The sequence below is a fragment of the Mobula hypostoma genome, unplaced genomic scaffold, assembly GCF_963921235.1.
Source record: "Mobula hypostoma unplaced genomic scaffold, sMobHyp1.1 scaffold_36, whole genome shotgun sequence".
NCBI classification, from domain to species: Eukaryota; Metazoa; Chordata; class Chondrichthyes; order Myliobatiformes; family Myliobatidae; genus Mobula; species Mobula hypostoma.
The window spans coordinates 3,170,653-3,192,330 of record NW_026948187.1 but is presented as its reverse complement, the minus strand read 5'-3'; the positions used below and the strand labels follow the sequence as shown (position 1 = coordinate 3,192,330).

Sequence of the window (21,678 nt, the reverse complement as noted above, 5' to 3'; positions counted from 1 at the left end):
TGTAATCGCTTAACTAAGCAAAGACGGAAACCACATGAATATCATAACAATATAATGCTTTTTGCAAAGAACAGATTACCGGTGTTTGAGGCAGACTGATCGTATTCAACTATGTGTTTTATTTTGCACTGTAGAGCTGGAACTACCAGCAGATTTACTGGATGCACATCGGCAGGGTTAAAACAGCAACTGGTATTTTAGTTTCACCATTACAAAATGTCTGAGTGTTCAGTATTCATTGTGATCATAAGGAAACACAGAGCATGTGAGGTTGAGAATGTTACTTCCTTTTTGGTTTAGTTCTGGTGGGCCTCTTCCTCAGTCACCAGGGAAACAGCCCTCCAGAACTTCAAGGAGCTTTGAAGATTTGTATCACTCTGTAGTCATAACCCCTTAGCGGAGAGGCAGTGGCCTCAGGATCCAGTGTAGATTCGAGGATGTTTTGAACATTTACTGTATGGAATATATGATGTCTGTGCTGGAATGGAGAGATGACTAATAAATGTTGGGATTGTATTTATACAAATCTTTTTAGAATGTCACAAACATCTTGCAATCGGTCAATATTTGTGAATCAAAAAAAAAAGAAAAATCTCTATACTCTGTTTCCAGGGCTATATTTACTATTTAATTGTAACGGCTTTTACTCCAACTGACCCCCATTGCCTAGGGTGAATAGCCGTCAACCCCGCCAAACAGTCCAAATGCTTTAGCACGCATAAGGTGTGAGGCACGCAAATATCAGCCGTGACACAAATATGAAACAATATACAAAGTGCGGGTAAAGAATTATACTTTATAGTAAATTTTGGTGTAGCAACAACTAAAAGAAAAGGCGCCACATAAGTAACTTATCAGTCTTGTGCACATAATATATTAATACGTTGGAGCTCACGCCTCTGATTCCATCCACAACGTCCTTCCAAGAATCCAGCCACCATCCGAACCCCCGAGGTCCGGTATCTACCGCCCTGGAACCGCTGTCCGTTCCCCGCACGTCCGTCCTCTCCGCTCGCCTCGCGAAAATGCCTGCGCTCCTGAACTCAGCACACATATACAAGATAACAGAACAGGACTTCCATTGGCTAACAAATGAATATAGTTTCTTCACACATAGAGTGGTGAATCTGTGGAATTCTCTGCCACAGGGAACTGTTGAGGCCAGTTCATTGGCTATATTTAAGAGGGAGTTAGATATGGCCCTTGTGGCTACGGGGATCAGGGGGTATGGAGGGAAGGCTAGTGCAGGGTTCTGAGTTGGATGATCAGCCATGATCATAATAAATAGCAGTGCAGGCTCGAAGGGCCGAATGGCCTACTCCTGCACCTATTTTCTATGTTTCTATGTTTCTTCAAGGTGCAGCATGAAGATGTGTTACTCTACAACAGCAGCACTTTGATGGCAAGTTTGAGATTGGTGCTGAGAGATTGTAGAGGCAGTGCATTCACCTAGCATATTGAGAGCCCAACATTCCACCCCGCCCCACCGAAATAAGTCATGCCCTCATGATACTCAGATAATTCGCCATCCCTTCCCGCAGAACGCACAGCCCAATCCACGTGCAGAAAGCAGTGATATGACTCCCCAACACAGTGGAGATCAGACCTTGTTCCCCGGGTATCATGTAGGCCAATCTCTCTGGGGGTTTCCGACTCCTCTGAGGCCTACGCATCCCCTCACCTACCCTTTCTGCCTCGGACACTACAGGGGACCCTTTGAAACTACGAGGCAAATCCTCCCCCGAGCGGTGCCCCAAGCCCTTCTGCACCTCGGAACCCTCTATCTCTGTTTCAGGCCCTACATCCACTCCTTCAGCGCCCTGCGGCACCACGGACTGTCCCTCACTAGCCCCTGCTAACCCAGTGGGGGAAAGGCCGGGAGTCTCTTCCTCAGTGCCGGGAGCATCAGCGAACGTCAGAATGGACCAACCATCCCAGTCATCATCTTCCGAATCAGTATCCCTCACAGGGGCTGGGCCTGGGCCCGTCTCTCCAGGGGTGGGCACGTCCTCCACCCTGCGGGGACGCAGAGTCCTGGCATGGGGTGCAGCCACCTCTTCAGGCTCCCGCTCTACCTGCACATCTTGCCCCAGCGGCAACAGGTGATTCCGATGGAGAATCCTGACAGGCCCCTTTCCATCCTCGGGCCATACCCGGAAAACCAGCAGGTTTGGCATTTAACTCTCCACCACATAGGGCGTGGCTGCCCAGCGATCAGCCAGTTTGTGTTTTCCCGGTAATGCCAGATTCCTGATGAGAACTCTGTCTCCAGGCAGGAATTGAGTGAACTTTACTTTCTGGTCGTACCTCCTCTTATTTCCCTGATTCTGTCGGGCGGCTGCCTCCCCGGCCAGCTGTTTTCGGTTCTTGCCTCATATCAGACACATACTTCAAGTAAGGCTTCGGCGACACCTCACCCGCATCAGTCCTGAAACAGAGGTCAATGGGCAACCTCGCCTCGCGCCCAAACACGACATTATAGGGCGGGTAACCAGTAGCTTCATTGCGTGTGCAGTTGTAACAGTGAACAAGATGCCTAATATGTCGACTCCAACAATTCTTTTTGCTGATCTCCAGAGTCCCGAGCATGTCTAGTAGCGTCCGATTGAACCTTCCCGGCTGGGGATCGCCCTGCGGATGATTGGGCGTGGTCCTCGATTTCTCAACCCCCCAGCATGCCCAGCAACTCATAGATGAGTTTGCTCTCAAAGTCCCGTCCCTGGTCACTATGGATCCACCGAGGAAGACCAGAATGCACAAAATACTTCTCCCATAGCACTTTCGCCATGGTAGTCGCCCTCTGATCCTTGGTAGGGAAAGCTTGGGCATACCTGGTGTAGGGGTCCGTGATGACCAAGACATTTGCCGTGTGTTGGCATCGGGTTCTATGGACAGGAAATCCATACACACCAGGTCCAAAGGCCCCGCACTCTGCTAGTGGGACAAAGGGGCAGCCTGCCCGGGCAGCGTCTTCCGTCTTATGCAACGAATGAAGGACTTGCAGTACTCTTCAACCTCCGACCTCATTCGGGGCCAATAAAACCGATCCTTGAGCAATCCATAGGTCTTTTCCACACCCAAATGTCGGGAGTCATCATGGAGAGACTTCAACACAACCTTCCGATACTTCTCAGGCAGGACCAGCTGCCAACAGCGCGGTCGGTCCGGGGGTGACGTTCCCCGTTATAACATCTGGTTCTTCAACCTCAACCGACGCCATTCTCTCAGTAGCAGACACACTGAAACGTATTTAGCCTTCTCCGCCTGTCACATCCCCCTCTTTCACGACGTGCCAGACACGGCAAATGCCTGTGTGATCTCCCTGAGCGGCAGCCACTTCCCCAGGGCTTAACTCCGGCAGCTGCGTGTCTTCAGAACAGTCAGATCACAGTAAACTAGGGGCAAGGCAGCATCGGATGCCCCGAATGAATCCACTTCTCGTTCTGGCCTCTCCTTCTCCTCAACCTGCACGGTGACAGCAGACTGGCACATCGCCTTCACCCCGGATGCAGGAAGACTCTCCCTCTCCTCGTCCTCCTCAGTTCCTCATGCCCCCGTCGGGACAGAGCATCCGTATCGATATTCCGGCTCCCGGGGCGGTACTTCAGGTTGAAATCATTTACAGACAAGGCTGCCAACCACCGATGGCCTGTGACATCCAGTTTCGCCGAGGTCAGGATGTAGGTGAGCGGGTTGTTGTCTGTCCGCACCTCAAACTTGGCCCCGTAGAGATAGTCACTCAGCTTATCCACCACCACCCATTTCAACGCCAGAAACTCCAACTTGTGGGAGGGGGATAGTTTCTCTCCGATGGCAACAAACTCCAGCTGACAATCGCCACAGGCCTCAGGCCAGCGCCCTGATCCTGATACAAGACGGCCTCCAAGCCCTCATGGCAGGCATCGGTGTGTAGCACGTCGGGCAATCGGGGGTCCGCAAAAGCCAATACCGGCGCTTGAGTCAGCATCTCCTTCAGTGACTGGAAAGCCGTTTCACATTTGTCATCCCATCTCTGTCCGGAGGGCTCTGATGGGTTCAAATATTCTCCATCCTCCTGTCCTTTCCTCCCCTCCCCCCTCTGTCCCAGGGGAGGGTAGCCACGCAGAAACTGGTTCAAGGGATGACTCACCCCGGCGTAACCTTTCACGAATCTCCGGTAGCACCCACAGAACCCCAGGAACGAGCGCAGAGCGCTCACGGTCTGGGACCTCGGCCACATGGTCACGGCTTCTATCTTAGCCGGGTCTGTAACTACTCCATTCGCTAGACTATGTGCCCAACATAGCCAACCGACGTCTGGCAGAACTGACACTTGTCCAGGGAAAGTTTTAACCCTTCCTGCTTCAGACGGCCGAGCACCTTCATTAGTCTCACTTCGTGTTCTTCCAAGGTGGATCCAAATACTATGAGGTCATCCAAATAAACGAGCACTTCGAGCAGGTTCATATCCCCCACTGTCTTCTCCATGACCCTATGGAAAGTGGCAAGGGCCACCGATATGCCATGGGGCATCCTTCCGAACTGGTAAAATCCCAGAGGGCAAATGAAGGCCGTCTTCTCCTTATCGGTCTTACTCATCAGGATCTGGTAATATCCACTCCTCAAATCCAACACGCCAAACCACTTCGCCCCACTCAGACAGGCCAGCACGTCTTCGACCCGGGGAACTGTGTACTGATCAGGGTCCGTGCACCTCTTCAGTGTTCTATAGTCCACACACATACGAACCTTCCCATTCTTCTTCCAGGCCACTACGATAGGAGACGCATAAGGGCTTCGGGACTCTGTGATGATCCCAGCCTCCTTCAATTTACACAAATGCTGCCGCACGTCTTCCACATCTGCAGGGGCCAGTCTCTGTGATCTTTCACTAAACAGAGTATCCTCAGTCACCCATATGGTGTGGCGAGTGCTCCTGGAACAACCCACATTAAATTCGTTAATGGAAAAAATATCTGTCATCGTCAACATCTTCTCCACCAGCCTCCGCTTCCAACCCTCCGGCACAGGGGATGCCTCAAAGTTAAAAGCTTCAGCTGTCACCTTAGGCCGTTTTCCCGACAGCTCTTCCCAACTGGCCTCACGGTGGCGCTATGCATAACCGTCTCCAGGAACAAATGTGCCAGAGGCATTCCTTGCTTAAAGGTGACCTCCTGGTTTCGTAGTGTTCCTGGCGATCACCACCGGCCTGCGTGCCTGTATCACCGAGGTCTTCTGCAACTCGGGTCTCACCGGCACCCCAGCAGGGAATCTCGACGCCCCCTCAAGGTCTTCCGAGGTGTGCACTAAAAGTGCTTCACCCTCAGGCACTCCCGGGAATCTAGGGATCCCCATCACCTTGCTACTTCACCGGGCCGTACCACCCTGGGCTTCGACTGGGCACACCACACAGTGACTCGTTCACACGCCGCGTCCAGCCCCGGGCGACCCCACGCTTCCTCAAAAGCAGCTCAGAACACTGGGTGCACTGACAGGGCCTCCAATGTCTTTCTCGGCTTTTCCTTACAGGCTCCGAAGAGTCTCTGCACAATAGGGGTGTTGATCCCCACCAGAATGGACACACTCCCAGTCTCACCAGTGTCAGGGTAAACCAGTACCAGGGCCTCATGTGCTTCAGACACCCCCACCTCAGCTTCCAGGAACTCCAGTTTCACGGACAAATAGCTATTGTATGGGTAATCACCATTACTGATACCCCAAATTTCCAGTGCACTGAAAGGTGTCAGGGGTAAATGCGCCAGATACTGATCGTACAATGACTGGTACAGTAATGTGACCTGCGACCCCGTGTCCAGTATGGCTTTTGCATCTGTCCCCTCTCTCGGGGTCCCACCAATACTTCTGGGATAGGGTCTTTTCCTCTCGAGGGCCCCGTGGCACATTGTTGGGAACATATTTTTCCTGAAAACTCCAGTCCGTACTCTCACTGAGTCTCTTCTAAGTTTCCCAACACCCCCCTCCTCTCCAGCTGGGACACCCGGGGGCTCTCCCTCCAAGGGGCTCCCTGCCGTTCACATTCCCACCTGAAGTTCCCCTCTTCCCCACAGTTATGGCACACGCCTCGTCTCGCGAGACCCCAGCCTCTGCCTGGCCTCAGTGCTGTCCGTCCCTTCAGGGAGGGGCTTTTTCCACTAGTCCCCCCACGTGGAGAGACTCCACCTGCCGCGACCTCTTTTGCTATATCCCGCGTGGATCTGGCCCCGGTCATTTCACCACAAGGAGCTGCTACCGAGGACGGCACCGTCCTAACGAGGCCCTCTTCCACTTCCAATGTGTCCTCCTCCTCCCTTACCTCTCTGAGCAACCGAACAAAAGACAGGGGTGACGGACGCGTTCTACGGGGCTGCCGGAGGCTCGTAGCGACCGCATCATGTCTCTGCATGCCCCTGGCTACCTGGTCGATCCTTATCCGATCCACCTCATTCCCTGAAATGATCCCCGGCGTCTCAAGCAATTTAGCCTTCGCTCCAGCCGGAAAAGATACTCAGAAAGCTTTTCCCCTTTCTCCTGACACAAATTCTGAATTCCCCCTGAAAGCTCAACCCTGCCCCCAGTTAGCCCAAAAGCCTCCTCTAATGCTTCTAGACCCTTGTGGAGGCCCCATGTGCCACCTAGGCACTGAGGGTTCAGACGACGAATGCTTCCAGATACTCCTTCCAGGAAGCCAAGGGCTGGTTAACTTCCACGCCTTTTACCACCTCAGCTGCCACCCTTCTCAAACTTTCTCCCACTCTTTGCTGCTTCTCCTCCTCAGAACACTGCCACTCACCCAGCAGCTGAGAGGTATGTTCTGCCCAGGTTTCATCATCATCTTTCCCTTCGGGAATGGGAGTCATCCCTGAGAAAATTCTTAACTTCTGACGCGGACCCACCGCCCTGTTCACCAGGGAGATAATGGCTGAAGCCAACTCAGAGCCTTCCTCCTTCCGTGGGGAATGAGAATCAATTACATTCTCAAAATTTGACCACTCCCTTCTTTCATCCTTCAAAAACGACTGACCCGCTCTCTAAAATCTGCACCCCAAGCCGCGGGCAACGCTATTGGTGTCCCTTCAAACACTTCCTCCATGACAGTGTGCACGCCCCATAGACCCGCCTCACCTATGTCACTGATACACGGCTGCAGTCCCAATTCCTTGACGTCAGCACCCGTCTGTACCAGCAGAAAGGCTGAGTCCCACATTTTACCAATATTTCTGCTTACAATCTCAACCTTACCGATAGCTCTGACCATAGTCAAACATCGTATTAGCACATCGTCCGGAGTACGTATGTCCACCCCCTTAGTAAGCAGGTATGATTAACTGGGACATCATCGATCTCACACCAAAGTTCAATCTTATCTGAGTCCATCTCCCCTAATTTAAACCCGGTAACTTACTCTGTATCTGACAGAATTCAAATCCTGGACGAGCCCCCAGAATGTAACGTCTTTCATCCCACCAGAACATACTTTATAGCAATTCGTAATGATGGGTTAGTAGAAACAACTAAAAGAAAAGGTGCCACATAAGTAACTTATCAGTCTTGTGCACCTAATATTTTAATACGTTGGAGCTCACGCCTCCAATTCCATTCACAATGTCCTTCCAAGACTCCAGCCACAATCCAAACCCCCAGGGTCTGGTATCTGCTGCCCTGGAACCGCTGTCCGCTCCCCACACATCCGTCCTCTCCACTTGCCACCTGAAAAAGCCCCCGATCCTCAGCTCAGCACACACATGCAAGATAGCACAGCATGACTTCCATTGGCTGGCAAATGAATACAATTCCCATTATCACTAATTATAACCCAAACATGCTGTTACAGAGAACCCCTTACTCAGCAGTAAACAGTACGGGAAGCCCTTTTAGTATAACACTTCAGAGAAGCCATTTTGTAATTAGCAATTAACAGTTAACAGTCCAACTAATATTACTGAGAACACTACACAGAATATTAAACTCCAGTCCCATTAAAGGTGAATATGCAGCAGAATAAACTCCTCCCATGCCCAGTGACCAGGGTGCAGAACTGGGTGTGGTGAGCAGCAGCAATAATTGCAGAGTTCAGCACCGATAGTCATTCTCGAAATTGCATTCAGCAACAGTGATAGACAAATGTCCAGCATACAGCTTATTGAAACTTTCTCCCAAGTGTGAACCCGGTAATATGTCACAAGGTTAGATTACTAAGTGAATCCCTTCCCACATTCACAGCACTTGACCGGCCTCTCCCCAGTGTGAACTGAATGATGCACATACAGTTGAGGTGACAGAGAGAATCTCTTCCCAAAGTCTGAGCAGGTGAACGGCCTCTACCCAGTGTGAACTGACTGGTGTGTCAGTAGGTGAGATGCCCGAGTGAATCCCTTCCCACAGTCTGAGCAGGTGAATGGCCTCTCCCCACTGTGAACATGCTGGTGTCTCTGTAGGTTGGATGAATGTGTGAATGCCTTCCCACAGTCTGAGCAGGTGAACGGCCTGTCTCCAGTATGAACTCGCTGGTGCACCATTAGGTTGGATGACCGAGTGAATCTCTTCCCACAGACTGAGCAGGTAAACAGCCTCTCCCCAGTGTGAACTCGCTGGTGTGCCAGCAGATTAGATGACCGAGTGAATCCCTTGCCACATTCTGAGCAGGTGAATGGCCTCTCCCCAGTGTGAACTGACTGGTGTCTCAGTAGGTGAGATGCCCGAGTGAATCCCTGCCCACAGTCTGAGCAGGTGATCGGCCTCTCCCCAGTGTGAACTCGCTGATGTGTCAGTAGGTGAGATGCCCGAGTGAATCCCTTTCCACAGACCGAGCAGGTGAACGGCCTCTCCCCAGTGTGAACTGACTGGTGTGTCAGTAGGTGAGATGCCCGAGTGAATCTCTTTCCACAGTCTAAGCAGGTGAACGGCCTGTCTCCAGTGTGAACTCGCTGGTGCACCATTAGGTTAGATGACCAAGTGAATCTCTTCCCACAGAATGAGCAGGTAAACACCCTTTCCCCAGTGTGAACTCGCTGGTGCGCCATTAGGTTGGATGAATGACTGAATCTTTTCCCACAGTCTGAGCAGGTGAATGGCCTCTCCCCAGTATGAACTCGCTGGTGTACAAGCAGATCAGATGACTGAGTGCATCCTTTCCCACATTCTGAGCAGGTGAATGGCCTCTCCCCAGTATGAACGTACTGGTGTGCCAATAGGGTGGATGACTTAGTGAATCCCTTTCCACAGTCTTTGCAGGTGAATGACTTCTCCCCAGTGTGAACTCGTTGGTGACTCTGTAGGTTGGATGACTGAGTGAATCTCTTCCCACAGACTGAGCAGGTGAACGGCCTCTCTCCAGTGTGAACTCTCTGATGTACCTTCAGTTTAGATGAGCAAGTGAATCTCTTCCCACAGTCCGAGCAAGAGAACGGCCACTCCCCGGTGTGAACTGACTGGTGAGCCATTAGGTCAGATGACCGAGTGAATCCTTCCCCACAAATTCAGCAGATGACCAGCCTCTGCCCAGTGTGAACTGACCAGTGTGTCCACAGGTGGGAAGACCGACTGAATCCCTTCCCACACACAGAACAGGTGAATGTCCTTGTCCCGGTGTGAACTTGCTGATGTACCTTCAGTTGAGATGACCGAGTGAATCCATTCCCACTGTCTGAGCAGATGAATGGGTTCCCCCCCTGTGTAAAATGACGGGCATGTCAGTCGTTCAGATGATCGAGTGAATCCCTCCCCACAGTCTGAGCAGGAAGGATGATCGAGTGAATCCCTTGCTCCACTTCTTAAATATCAAGACAGAGACAGCAAAATTGGCGTGCCGTGTTCGAGATTCCCAAAGACAAATTCCCTGTCCTTTTTAAACCTGAAAAAAGATTTACAAAATCCATCAATGGGTGAAGGATAACAGTTCAGATAAGATCACTTTAGTTGCCAAGGTGTGATCCGACATCGCACTGTTACAGTGAGGTTCAACCCAAGTTGGAGAGAGAAATCATCTTCTAGCTGGTCACAGTGCTGGTGACTGGAATGACCATCAAATTCTCTGATGCTCTTCCTGTCTCTATAAGAATGGGGCATTTCTGCCAACTCCAATCTGTGACCTGGTTCGGTTTGACTCTCTCCACTGGTGTTATTCCCCGTTCTGCCTGAGCGGCATTGCCTGGCCTCACAGTAACTGAAGCACTCTCACACAAATAGCCTTTGCTAATGTGCAGCTCGGATTTTCTTTATGTACTGTTAACTGAAAGTGCCACAGTTTTAATGCCATGTAAATATCTCCTACTCAGATGTATGGTTGGTCTGCACAGCTGTTAAAAGGAATTTGAGTGAATATTAGTATTACTGAAGGTTCTTGTCACAGTCATAGAAAAGTACAACACAGAAACAGGCCCTTTGGCCCATATAGTTGGAGTTGAACTATTTAAACTTTCCACTCCCATACCCCTACAATCCCGGTACCTATACAAACTTCATAAATGTTGAAATTGAGCTCACATACACCAGTTGTGCTGGATGCTCATTCCACACCTGGATGACCCTCTGTGTGAGGAAGTTTCCCCTCATGTTCCCCTTAACATTTCACCTTTCACCCTTAACCCATGGCCTCTGGTTGTAGTCCCACCCAATCCCAGCTTACATTTACCCTATCTATAACCCTCATAATTTTGGTACACCTCCATCAAACCTCCCCTTAATCTTCTACATTCCAAGGAATAAAGCCCTGGCCTGTTCAATCTCTCCTCATAACCTAAGTCCACCAGACCTGGCAAAGTCCTTGCAAATTTTCTCTGAACTCTTTCAACCTCTTTAACATCTTTCCTGTAAGTAGGTCACCAAAACTGCACACAATACTCCAAATTAGGCCTCACCAATGTCTTGTACAAAGTCAACATAACATCCATCTCCTGTACTCAGTACTTCAATTAATGAAGGCCGATGTGCCAAAATCTTTCCTTCTGTCCCTATCTAACTGTGACACCACTTCCAATAAAATATACACCTGTATTCCCAGATCCCTTTCTTCAACAACACTCCTCTATGCCCTACCAGCCACTGAGAAAGATCTACATTTGTAGGTCCTACCAAAGTTCAACACATCACATTTGTCTGCATTAAATTCTATTTTCCAATTCTCAGGCCACTTTTCCAGCTGCTCCAGTTTGCACTGCAAGCCATGATAGACCTCGCACAGTCTCTTAAACCCCGAGTCTCGGTTTCATCCACAAATTTGCTGCTCCAGCTAACCATGTTATCATAGAACATTAGAGCACAGAAACAGGCCTTTTGACCCTTCTTGGCTGTGCCAAACCATTTTCTGCCTAGTCCCACTGCCCTGCACCTGGACCATATCCCTCCATACACCTCTCATCCATGTATCTGTCCAATTTATTCTTAAATGTTAAAAAAGAACCCGCATTTACCACCTCATCTGGCAGCTCATTCCATACTCCCACCACTCTCTGTGTGAAGAAGCCCCCCAAATGTTCCCTTTAAACTTCCCCCCATCATCTATAACCCATGTTTTTTTTTTCTCCCCTAGCCTCAGTGGAAAATGCCTGATCGCATTCACTCTATCTATATCCATCATAAACAAAGAAAGTACAAAGAGAGTACAAAGAAGGTTCACCAGATTGATTCCTGGGATGGCAGGACTTTCATATGAAGAAAGACTGGATGAACTGGGCTTGTACTCGTTGGAATTTAGAAGATTGAGGGGGGATCTGATTGAAACGTATAAGATCCTAAAGGGATTGGACAGGCTAGATGCAGGAAGATTGTTCCCGGTGTTGGGGAAGTCCAGAACGAGGGGCCACAGTTTGAGGATAGAGGGGAAGCCTTTTAGGACCGAGATTAGGAAAAACTTCTTCACACAGAGAGTGGTGAATCTGTGGAATTCTCTGCCACAGGAAACAATTGAGGCCAGTTCATTGGCTATATTTAAGAGGGAGTTAGATATGGCCCTTGTGGCTACGGGGGTCAGGGGGTATGGAGGGAAGGCTGGGGCAGGGTTCTGAGTTGGATGATCAGCCATGATCATAATAAATGGCGGTGCAGGCTCGAAGGGCCGAATGGCCTACTCCTGCACCTATTTTCTATGTTTCTATGTTTCTATAATTGTACATACCTCTATCATATCTCCCCTCATCCTTCTACGCTTCAGGGAATAAAGTCCTAACCTATTCAACCTTTCCATGTAACTCAGTTTCTCAAGTCCCGGCAAAATCCTTGTAAACCTACTCTGCACTCTTTGAACCTTATTAATTTTCTTTCTGTAATTTGGTGACCAAAACTGTACACAATACTCCAAATTCAGCCTCGTCAATGCCTTATACAACCTCATCATAACATTCCAACTCTTATACTCAATACTTTGATTAATAAAGGCCGATGTACCAAAAGCTCTCTTTATGACCCTATCTACCTGTGATGACACTTTTAGGGAATTTTGTATCTGTATTCACAGATCACTCTGTTCCACTGCACTCCTCAGTGCCTTATCATTTACCCTGTATGTTCTACCTTCGTTTGTCCTTCCAAAATGCAATACCTCACACTTGTCTGTATTAAACTCCATCTGCCATTTTTCAGCCCATTTTTCCAGCTGGTCCAAATCCCTCTGCAAGCTTTGAAAACCTTCCTCACTGCAGATTACTGATATAGATGACAAACAATAACAGACCCAGCACTGATCTCTATGGCACACCACCAGTCACAGGTTGCAGTCAGAGGGACAAACATCTGCTACCACACTCTGGCTTCAGTGCGTCATCCAATTTAATGTCTAATCTTAAGTGCTGAGTGACTGAACCTTCTTGACCAACCACCCATATGAGACCTTGTCAAGTGCTTTGCAAAAGTCCATGTAGACTACATCCACTGCTTTGCCTTAATCCACTTTCCTTATAACTTCCTCGAGAAAATCTGTAAGATTGGCTAGACATGACCTGCCATGCACAAAGCCATGCTGCCTATACTTAATCAGTCCACATCTATCCAAATACTTATACATCTGGTTCCTGCACATGTGTTGCAATAACTTTCCCCCTACTGATGTCAAGCTCACCAACATAAGATTTCCTCATATATTTTTAGAGATTTTCTTGAACAGCAGAACAACATTGGCTGTCCTCCAATCCTCCAGTCCGTCACCTGTCACGAAGAGTGAATTATTTATCTATGCTTGGGCCTCGACAATTTCTGCACCTGTCTTCTGCAGGGTCCCAGGGAACAACTTGTCAAGCCCTGGGGATTTATCGACGCTAATTTGGCATAAGACAGCAAACACCTCCACCTCTGTAATCTGTACAGGTCCATGAAGTTGATGCTGCTTTGCCTCACTTCCATAGACTCTGTGTCCATCTCCTGAGTAAATACGGATGCAAAAAATATCTCCCACATCTATTTTGTCTCCTCATATGGATTATCATTTTGATCTTGCTGAAGATTAATTATTTCCCTTGCAATCTTTTTGCTTTAGCATATCTGCAGAATCCCTGAGGATTCTCCTTCACCTTGTCTGCTGGGGCAACCTCATGCCTTCTTTTATTTCTTTCATAAGTGTTCACTTGAATTTCCTGTACTTCATAAGAACCTCATTTGTTCCTATCTGTCTGTACCTGGTATGCACCTGCTTTTCATTGATCTGGGAGATGAAAGCCAAAGGAGTGATAGTGGTGGGAGGTGGGATGTGGCGGGGTGTTAAATTAAATTTGAAGGTGGAATGGGAGCCTGAATAACAGAGCAGAGAGTGGAGGGGTTGTGGAGACAGATGTTGTTCAGATCTCAGACCCAGAAATGAAAAAGTTGAGCATGGTGCAGTGAATATGCTGACCCCTGTATATTTCAATACCAGGAGCATCGTAGGAAAGGCGGATGTGTTCAGGGCACGGATCAACACCTGGAATTATGACAGTCGGATCTGGCAACTGTGGACTGGGACAGGCTGCTTTATGGTAAATGGGAGGCCTTCAAAGCAAAATTTTGAAAAAATTTGGATATGTGCTTGTCAGAATAAAAGTTAAAGATAGAAACTGTAGGAAGTATACACAATTATGAGGGTTTAGACAGGGTAAATGCAAGCAGGCTTTTTCCACTGAGGTTGGGTGCGATGACAACCAGAGGTCATGGGTAAATGGGGAAGGTGAAAATTTAAGAGGAACATGTGGAAAAACTCTTCACTGAAATGGTTGTGAGAGTGTGGAATGAGATGCCAGCACAAGTGGCTCATGCCAGCTGAATTTGGATGGGTACCTGGATGGTGGGGGTATGGAGGGCTGTGGTCCCAGTGTGGGACGTTGCATCAGAGAGTTTAAATATTTTAGGCATTGTCTCGATGGGCTGAATGACCTGTTTAACAGAACTTCTCCATGTTCCTATGACAGAGGAGCCGGCCAAACTTGATTGGAAGGAGAGACTGGTAGGATTAATGATGGAGCAGCAATTTCTGGAGATTCTGGGAGAATTTCAGGAGGTGAGTGATAGATACATTTCAAAGAAGTGGAAGCATTGGAAAGGCAGGAGGACACAACCATGGCTGAAACGAGAAGCCAAAGCCAACATAAAAGCCAAAGAGACGGCAAATAATAGAACACAACTATTGTAAAGTTTTTAAAACTAACAGAAGACAACTACAAAAAAATCAGATATGCTCAGGGCATTGAATTATGATTTGCAGTCATTAATGAGGCTTGGTAGCACCCAACAGTCTGAGGCATTCAGAGGCACAAGATATCTGGGGCCTCAATATCTCTTGAATACCAAGGTTCCCTGCACCAGTTACCTTTCAACTTTTAATTTGGCAGGCTCATACAAACTCTACACATCAAAATTCCACTTCTGAAGGATGCCCACTTACCAAGTACTCCTTTGCCAGAAAACAGCCTGTCCCAATCCACACTTGTCAGATCCTTTCTGATACCATCAAAATTGACCTTTCTCCAATTTAGAATCTCAACCCGTGGTCCAGATCTCTCTTTTCCATATTTACTTGGAATCTCATGGCATTATGATCAGTTGATACAAGGTGTTCCCACACACTAATTTCCATCACTAGCCCTGGATCATTTCCCAATATCTTATTGCACACTTCTACATTGGGAATTCTACATGCTGATTAAGGACACATTTGAAAAACTCTACCCCAGCTAGACCTTTTACAGTATGGGAGACACAGTCAATATTTGGAAAATTATAATCACTTACTACATCAACATTTGTTTCTTAACATAGTCTGCAATCTCTCTACAAATCTGTTCCTCTAGATCCTTTCTGATACCATCAAAATTAACCTTTCTCCAATTTAGAATCTCAACTCATGGTCCAAACCTCTCTTTTTCCATATTTACTTTGAATCTCATAGCATTATGATCACTAATTTCTGTCACCAGCCCTGGATCATTCCCTAACAGCTTATTGCATACTTCGACATCAGGAGTTCTATGTACTGATTAAGGGCACATTTCACAAACTCTACCCCATCTAGTCCTTTTAAGTATGGGAGCCCCAGTCAATATATGGAAAGTTATAATCACTGACTGAATCAACCTTTGTTTCTTGGCATGATCTGCGATCTCTCTACAAATTTGTTCCTCAAAATCCCTCAGACTGTTGGGCGCAACCAAGTCCCAGAAATGGCGACAATATCATGATTCCATGCCCTGAGCTCATCTGGCTTTCCAATGATGCTTCCTGCATTGTGATATACACAGCTCAGTACATTCATCGCACCATGCTCAACCTTTTGATTGCTGACTTTGTCTGAGCAACATCTGTCTGGGTGTCAAGAAAGCAACCTCTCCCTCAATGTCACAAAAACAAAGGAACTGGTTGTGTACTACAGCAGGGGTCCCCGACCTTTTCTGCACCGCGGACCGGTTAAAAATTGACAATATTCTTGTGGGGGGGGGGTGGGCAGTGTTCAAGTAGGGTTAAACTCACCTCAACATGTCTTTTACAGTTAGGGTTGCCGACTCTCTCACTCCCAAATAAGGGACAAAAGTAGCAGTCAAATACGGGACACTTGCGTTTACCCCGAGAAAGACTACAATGACCATGAAGCCTTGCGTGGGCACTGTGTGTACATGCGCGTACGTGCCGATTTTTTTTCCCGCAAATCGGCTTTGGCTTAATCTTCCCGACGACACTGTACATACATTATTTCTACCTTATATAGGCTGTGTATTTATCATATCATTCCTGCTTTTACTACGTTTGTATATGTTAGTGTTATTTTAGGTTTTATATGTTACTTGGTATGATTTGGTAGGTTATTTTTTGGGTCTGGGAATGCTCATAAATTTTTCCCATTAATGGTAATTGCTTCTTCGCTTCACGCCATTTTGGCATGAATGGTTTCATAGGAACACTCTACCTTAGCGGGGGAAATACGGGACAATCCGTATGGGACAAACCAATTTAGCCCAATATACGGGATGTCCCAGCAAATAAGGGACAGTTAACAACCCTGTGTTCAAGTTCAACAGTGCGTGACAGGGAATGAGGAAAGGTGCAGCTGACTCCTATCGGTTCCTCCCGGCCCCCTAGCACAAGCTTTGCGGCCCCATGGTTGGGGACCGCTGTACTACAGAAGGAATGGAGACAGGCTGATCACTATTGACATCAATGGACCTGGGGTTGAGAGGGTGAACAGCTTTAAATTCCTCGGTATAAACACCACCGAGGATCTCATTTGGTCTGTACATACCGGCTGTGTGGTATGTGGCTGTGAGCCTCTTTCACCTCAGATGTTTGGGCAAGTCTAGTATCGGTCCCAAATCCTAAGGACTTTCTACAGGGGCACAATTGAGAGCATCCTGACTGACTGCATCACTGCCTGGTATGGGATCTGTACTTCCCTCAATCGCAGGAACCTGCAGAGAGTGGTGTGGACAGCCCAGAGCATCTGTAGATGTGAACTTCCCACTGTTCAGGACATTTACAAAGACAGGTGCGTATAAAGGCCCGAAGGATCATTGGGGATCCGAGGCACCCCAACCACAAACTGTTCCAGCTGCTGCCCTCCAGGAAATGGAACCACAGCATAAAAGCCAGGCCCAACAGGCTCCGGGACAGCTTCTTCCACCAGGCCATCAGACTGATTAATTCATGCTGATGCGATTGTATTTCTGTGTTATAATGACTGTCCCATGTACAAACGATTTATTATAAATTACACATTGCACATTTAGATGGAGAAGTAATGTAAAGATTTCTACTTCTCATGTATATTAAGGATACAAGTCATTTCAATTCGTCCTCTCCACTATCTGTTCTGGCATTCTGACTCCAATCCCTTCTGAAACCTTAATTTATCCTCCCCCCACCACCACACACTAGCACTAGCAAGCCTTACCACGAGGATATTTGATCTCTGCTAGTTTTAATTCCCGAACTAACAAATCCCCTATCAGCCCTTTGACATTCCTCTGCTTGGTAATCCCCCCTAACAGTTTCTAAAGTGGTCTACCTGTTGTTGTGTGTAATGGCCACACGAGTACTCTGCGATGGCTATTTAACCTCATTCCCCTTCCGGACTCTCACCCAGTTTCCTGTGTCCTGCACCTTGGGTGTAACTCACCTCTCTTCATGTCATATCTATCCCAGATGATCTGGAATTCATCCATTTCCAGCTCCAACTCCCTAACGTGCAGGGTTACAAGCTGCAGCTGGATGCACATCTTGTAGGTGATGGTGTCAAGTACACTGGAAGTCTCCCCACCTTCCCACCAATGTCCCGTCTAATTTGTAATGATCGGGGTGCCGAAAAATCTTGTGCTGTGCAATTTTTACCCAGTGATAACAACATGTGCACACTGAATTTTAAATAGAGGTATTTATTTTAACAGCCAGCAAATCACTGTTAATAAGGTATCCTCTGAGTTTGATCAAGTTAATCTGCACTCTCACACAACCTATGTAGCAGGCCTGTAGAGGGTGATGAAGGATTTTCTCACTCCAGCTTTTGCACACCGTCCATATCTGATTTGCTTGCTAAATGACACTTTAAAAAGTCAGATTTCCAAATATCACTCCACTTCCTCCCACTTGCAAATTCTCCAGCAACTTTTGCATTGCCACAATACACACAGGTAATACCAGTTTCTGTATTGTACATAAATATTTCCCCTGAACCCTTCCCCACGTGACTGACGGCCAATGAATATGAAGGGAAGGGCAGGAGTCTGTCTCATTGGAGTCTGTCACATTTGTGATGTGAAAGCTACTTGACGCTCAGGAGAAAAGTGTTTGATATCATTATGTACCCAGAGAGAATGGGTCAAAACGTGTTCTCACGGGTAGAAAGGTCCAGAACAAGAGGGGGTAAAACAAGCAACACACACAAAATGCTGGAGGAACTCAGCAGGTCGGGCAGCATTTATGGAAAAGAGTACGAATGCTGAATTCCTCCAGCAATTTGTGTGTGTTGCTTAGATTTTCAGCATCTGCAGATTTTCTCTTGTTTGTGATTGGAGGCAGAACAAAAGTGATTTTATCAGCTGGTGATGTAAAAGATTTTGTTCCCTTTCTCCGAGTTCCCAATCCTTGCATTTAGACAGCTGGAGCTCAGCTCTGTCTGAGAGATCCATCGGTTCCCATTCCCTCATCAGCCGGAAGCTCCCCGGGACCCGTGTACGGATCGTGGTGCTGAGAGAGGGAAGAGAACAGGACTGTCCCGGGATTGCGGGATTACGGGCCACGGTGTCCGGAGCTCACAGCAATTGTCCCGAATCGGTGTTGAAAATCCCCTCCCGCAGCCGGGGAATATCTCTTACCTGGAGCCGAATTCCCGAGGCCTTTGTGTACTGCGCGCATGCGCGATATTCAGGAACAGCCTGTATTCGATCGGTGTTTCAGCGACGGCGAAAATTATTGCGCAGAGCTTTCTGGGTAATCACGGTGCCATTAAAAGTTCCTGCAAGCACCGGTTCCATGTCCATACCTCAGGTTTTTTTTGTGTGTAGAAAACTCAGCAGCTCTTTTAATGCAGAAAGCAGCTCCCATAATCAATGCAGTTAATAGCATCAAACTTTCCGCGTGCCTAATGCCAAAGTAGAACCTTCTTACAAATGCAGGTATGAAACACAAGAGATTCTGCTGTTGGTGGAAATGTAGACACATACACACAAAATGCTGGAGGAACTCTCCAGTTCAGGCGGCAACTAAGCAGAGGAGTACAGACTCCAGGCATGCTGAAGGGGCTCAGCCTAAACATTGTCTATTTATTCCTCTCCACATTTGCGGCCTGATCTGTTGATTTGCTCCAGTATTTTGCACAAATTAACCACCTTTTTTTTCAATCAAACAGTTTCAGAATGTTTCTGATCTTTCATTTGAGCCACATCCTGCTCGTCTGATTCCTCTTCCTCCTCCTCCTTGTAAACTCTAGTTCCCATCTCTTTCTGGAGCCCCAAAGCCCCAATTCAAGCTGGTAACTCTTTGGTTTCTGACTCTACAGCATCGAAGGTTCACTTGCTCATCTGCTGTCAGACTTTAGAGACGCATTGCAGCTGTCTGAGGCACAGTCCTTTGAATGAGTGAAAATTACACAAAAAGTTCAAAAAGGCAGGGAAGAAGGAGCTTAACCACCTTAGACCAGAGCCCTGAAGAACGTTAAAACCACAGTGAACTCATCGCTTTATTCAACCTGGAGAGATACCTGCAAGAAATTCTTTCTTTTCAAATCTTTTAATTGTTATATTATGCAAATGAAATAACATGAGCACGTTGAAGTAACAACACTTACAATGTCTCAAAAAAGACATTATCTTAAAGATTGGAAAAAAAAAGTTTGTGATAACAAAAAAAAACCTTCTAAGCAGAAAATGTGAGAAAAAATAAGAACCCATTAGGTGTACAACCCCGGAGTCATGCGTCATACAAAAAGCTCCTAAAAATAAACATCAAACCGCCAGCAAGAAAAGAAAATATACTAAAAAATTTACAATTAGATCGTGGAAAAAAAATCTATCAATTAGCTCAAATGATAATAAGGAACAAATGAGCCCCACCTTTTCTCAAAATCAAATAAAGGTTCAAAGGTTCGACTTCGAATTTTCTCCAAACGAAGACAGAGCATCACTTGAGAGAACCATTGTGACAAAGTGGGAGCTTATGTATCCTTCCACTTCAACAAAATGGCCCTCCTAGCTATCAATGTAACAAATGCAATAACGTGTTGGTCAGACACAGAAATACCATGAATATTTTCAGAAATTATTCCAAAAAGCACAGTTAATTTATTAGGTTGTAGATTGATTTTATGTGCTTTAGAAATTGTTGAAAAAAACGATTTCCAGAACCGTTCCAACATAGAACAAGACCAAAACATATGTGCCAGTGTAGCTATCTCAGTTTTACGTCTATCTCAATGACTATCAACATTATAAAAGATTTTAGAAAGTCTCTCCTTCGTCAAATGATAACGATGTACAATTTTAAATTGAATCAATGAATGGGTAGCACAAATTGAAGAAGAGCTAACCAACATCAAAATCCGCATCCAATCCTCCGTCGTAAAAGTCAAATTGAGTTCCTTTTCCCAATCCTGTTTAATATTAGATAAAGGACGCTTATCCCGTTGTAATAATAAATTATAAATTCTTCCAACGGAACTCTTGATTGAAGGATTCATACTCATAATAGTATCTAACAGGTCAGCCTCCAATATGTAAGGAAAATTACTTAAATATTTTTGTAAAAATGTCTAACTTGAAGGTATTGCAGAAAGTGTGAGTATGAAAGAGAATATTTATCAATTAATTGTTCAAAAGACATCAATATATCTTCTTTAAATAAATCCAAAAAAGAATTAATACCTTTATTTTCCCAAAGTAAAAAAAAAGGATCACTCAAAGAAGGCTTAAAAAAGTAATTTCGATAAATTAATCTACAAAGTTTAGTTTTTTTTTAATTAAAAAAATTGCGGAACTGGAGCCAAATTTGTAAAGAATACTTAATCACAGGATATAGGTTTAAATTAACAACTTTGGCTAATTGCGTAGGTAAAGCAGCTGCTAATAACGAGGTTAAATAAAACTGTTTTACAACTTTCAGTTCCAGGCCTACATCTTATCAACCCAATATAACCAAAAAGACATGTATCGCACATTAACAGTCCAATAATACATTCTTAGGTTAGGCAAAGCAAGACCTCCATCCCTTTTCAATTTTTGTAAGTGACATTTACTAATTCTTGGTCTTTTATTATTCCAAATAAAAGATAAAATAATAGAATCAATCCGATCAAAAAACTTCCTAGTCAAAAATACAGGAATATTCTGAAATAAATCTAAAAATTTTTGTAAAATCATCATTTTAACTATATGAATATGACAAACAAGTGAAATTGTAAGTGGACTCCATCTACTAAATAAATACTTCATAGAGTCTACTAAAGGAACGAAATTGGCTTTATAAAGATCCTTATATTTTTTAGTAATTATAATACCTAAATGTCCAAAAGAATCTGTGATTCCAAGCGGAGTATTATCATATATAGAGACAGAATCATTTAAAGGAAACAATTCACTTTTACTAAAATTTATTTTATATCCTGAAAAACCTCCAAATTCATTAAATAATTTTAGCAAGGCAGGAATAGATTTGTTAGGATTAGATATATAAACCAATAAAGCATCAACGTAAAGAGAGATCTTATGCATGGTTTCATTCACAAAAATTCCATGGATATTTTTAGCCTCACGAAGAGCAATA

General features: G+C 46.1%; 1 protein-coding gene across 1 annotated transcript; it reads right to left on the bottom strand.

Annotated features, from left to right (window-relative positions):
* Positions 1–782: 782 nt before the first annotated feature.
* On the bottom strand, positions 783–18,769 carry LOC134341668 (zinc finger protein 229-like). Its single transcript, XM_063039593.1, has 2 exons — positions 18,738–18,769; positions 783–9,829 (listed from the first exon to the last, which is right to left on the bottom strand). The coding sequence occupies exon 2, from the start codon at positions 9,417–9,419 to the stop codon at positions 8,298–8,300; it is 1,122 nt and encodes a 373-aa protein (XP_062895663.1). The 5' UTR covers positions 9,420–9,829; positions 18,738–18,769; the 3' UTR covers positions 783–8,297.
* Positions 18,770–21,678: the final 2,909 nt, after the last annotated feature.